The sequence below is a fragment of the Oncorhynchus tshawytscha genome, linkage group LG18, assembly GCF_018296145.1.
Source record: "Oncorhynchus tshawytscha isolate Ot180627B linkage group LG18, Otsh_v2.0, whole genome shotgun sequence".
NCBI lineage: Eukaryota > Metazoa > Chordata > Actinopteri > Salmoniformes > Salmonidae > Oncorhynchus > Oncorhynchus tshawytscha.
Window position 1 is genome coordinate 6,782,669 of NC_056446.1, and position 2,701 is coordinate 6,785,369.

Here is a 2,701-nt window from a genome sequence, read left to right on the forward strand (position 1 = left end):
CTTTGGGATGTATTGGAATGCCTTCTGCGAGCCAGGCCTAATCAGAATTGAGTGATGTCCCTCAAGTACAAAATTAGCCATATTGAAAAAAAAATGATTACAAAAAAAATAGCTTTTGCCTTTAAAAAAAAATTGCTTCTTGAAATAGTCATTTGGAACATTGTGGTAAAATTGACATTTGAATTCATCAAAATATTTCTATATATCGCCTAGCCCTAGATGAGCCCTCCATGTGCACTAATCCTAAATGCATTTGTCAGTGTTGTATATTTCTTTACTGTAGGTGATGTGTCTATCCCTGAAATGGTGGACCCTGCCAACAGGACAGCATGGATCACAAGCAAAAAGGACTTGGCAAAGAGGCAGTTTATGGATGGCATCAACATAGACATTGAGCAAGAGGTGGCCGACTCCTCCCCAGAGTACTACACCTTGACAGCACTCGTCAAAGAGACCACTGAGGCCTTTCATAGAGAGATCCCAGGTTCCCAGGTGAATACAATAGTGTATCCTAGTCATGCCAGACCAATAACTTGGGGTGTAGGGGATATGTTGGCGTGTAGGCTAATTACGCTCTGATTCACGAATGAAAGCGGGCCACATTCACAATTTTGGTTAAAAGTAAATTGATTAATCCAACCTTACAATCGGCATACCTAAGCTTTTTTGGGTGTCACAACTGAAAACACTCATCAGGCACCAAACAGAAGAAAATGAACTGAAACAGGAAGGGACTACATTAAATTCTCCAATAAGAAACGCTTGTTTTCGTTTTACTACGATGTGCCCTAATGCAGGGGTTTTCAAACCTCTCCTTGGGGACCCCCAGTCATTCCATGTATTTGAACTATTCCAGAGCTAGCACACCTTATTCAACTTGTCAACTAATTCTCAAAACTTTGATTAGATGATCTAGTTCAGGGCTACAACAATAGTGTGGATTGTCTGGGGGTACCAGATGAGATATTTCAAAACCACTGCCCTAATGAATAGGACCCAGCTTCCTCCAAGCCCTTAACTTACCCTCTTCTCCTGACTCGTTCTCAGGTGTCATTTGATGTTGCCTGGTCGCCCAAGTGTATAGACGGGCGCTGCTACGACTACACCGCAATTGCAGAGTCCTGCGACCTGCTATTTGTGATGTCATATGATGAGCAGAGTCAAATATGGGGCGATTGTGTTGCGATGGCAAATGCTCCATTCAATCAGACACAGTCAGGTAAATAATTTGTGGAGAAGGACCTCTAGAAGCCCAAACCAGAAGCCATTTTATTGCAGTTATTTGAGTTAAAGCTAAAAACTACAGATCCCTAGCCACTACTTGTTATCCTATGATTAAAATTACAGGCCTCTCTCATCTTTGTAAGTGGGAGAACTTGCACAATTGGTGGCTGACTAAATACTTTTTTGCCCCGCTGTACATATGAGATGAATAATGTAGGGTATGTAAACATTATATTAAATTGCATTGTTTAAAGTGGCTAGTGATATATTTTACATCAATTTCCATCAATTCCCATTATTAAAGTGGCTGGACTTCATTCTCGTGTCCGCTATCCTACTAAGCTTCACCACGACCAAGGGAGAGAGTTCGAGAACAACCTGTTCCAGAGACTCGGGTCTCCAGTCCGAGGTTGGTGGCGAGGGTCGCCGTGTTTAAGTGGCAACGGAGGCGGACAATGAGGAGGAGAAAAACTGTGGTGAAATGGGGTCCACGTCCCGCGCCAGAGCCACCACCGCGGACAGGCGCGCCTTTGGGGGGGCGTACTGTCACGTTCTGACCTTTATTTCCTTTGTTTTGTCTTTATTTAGTATGGTCAGGGCATGAGTAGGGGTGGGCAGTCTATGTGTGCTTTTCTATGTTGGGGTTTTGAGTTCAGCCTAGTATGGTTCTCAATCAGAGGCAGGTGTCTTTAGTTGCCTCTGATTGAGAATCCTACTTAGGTAGCCTGGGTTTTACTTTTGAGTTGTGGGTGCTTTTTTTGTGCTTTGTAGTGTTCAGTTTATGTCTTTAAATAAACGTTATGGACACTTACCACGCTGTGCATTGGTCCTCCGATCCTTCTCGCTTCTCCTCCTCAGAAGAGGAGGAGGAATGCCGTTACAGACACATTGTGGTTGAATCTGTGTTTTACAATTCACTGCCCGACTCAGGGACCTTACAAATAATTGTATGAGATGAGGTAGTCATTCAAATATAATGACCCTATTAGAATCATGCTAACCACTATTATTGCACACAGAGTGAGTCCATGCAACTTATGTTACTTGTTAAACAAATTCCTACTCCGGAACTTATTTAGGTGTGCCATAACAAAGGGGTTGAATATGTATTGACTCAAGACATTTCAGCTTTTCATTTTCAATTCATTTATAAACATGTATAAAAAACATGGCATATTATATGTAGGTCAGTGACAAATAATGTATATTTAATATTTTTTAAATCCAGGCTGTAACACAACATTTTGGAAGGTCATGGGGTGTGAATACTTTATGAAAGCATTGTAGTGTTTTAGGTTTTAGAATGAAACTCTTAAAAGATGTACCCAAATACACTTCATTATTTACATTTTTTCCAAAATGCTATTCTCAAATGCCACCGCTATTCAACAATGACCCTATTACAATCTCCACCTTAACGTTTATTTGGGGTGTCTTGCATCAGCAGCGGAGCAACAACCGTTTGTGCCATCCATAA

At 41.5% G+C, this 2,701-nt stretch overlaps 1 protein-coding gene across 1 annotated transcript; it reads left to right on the forward strand.

The window, feature by feature from the left end:
- Nucleotides 1-288: 288 nt before the first annotated feature.
- Nucleotides 289-1,247, forward strand: LOC112218048 (di-N-acetylchitobiase-like). The gene is made up of 2 exons (XM_024378648.2): nucleotides 289-492; nucleotides 1,048-1,247. The coding sequence occupies exons 1-2, from the start codon at nucleotides 304-306 to the stop codon at nucleotides 1,225-1,227; spliced, it is 369 nt and encodes a 122-aa protein (XP_024234416.1). The 5' UTR covers nucleotides 289-303; the 3' UTR covers nucleotides 1,228-1,247.
- Nucleotides 1,248-2,701: the final 1,454 nt, after the last annotated feature.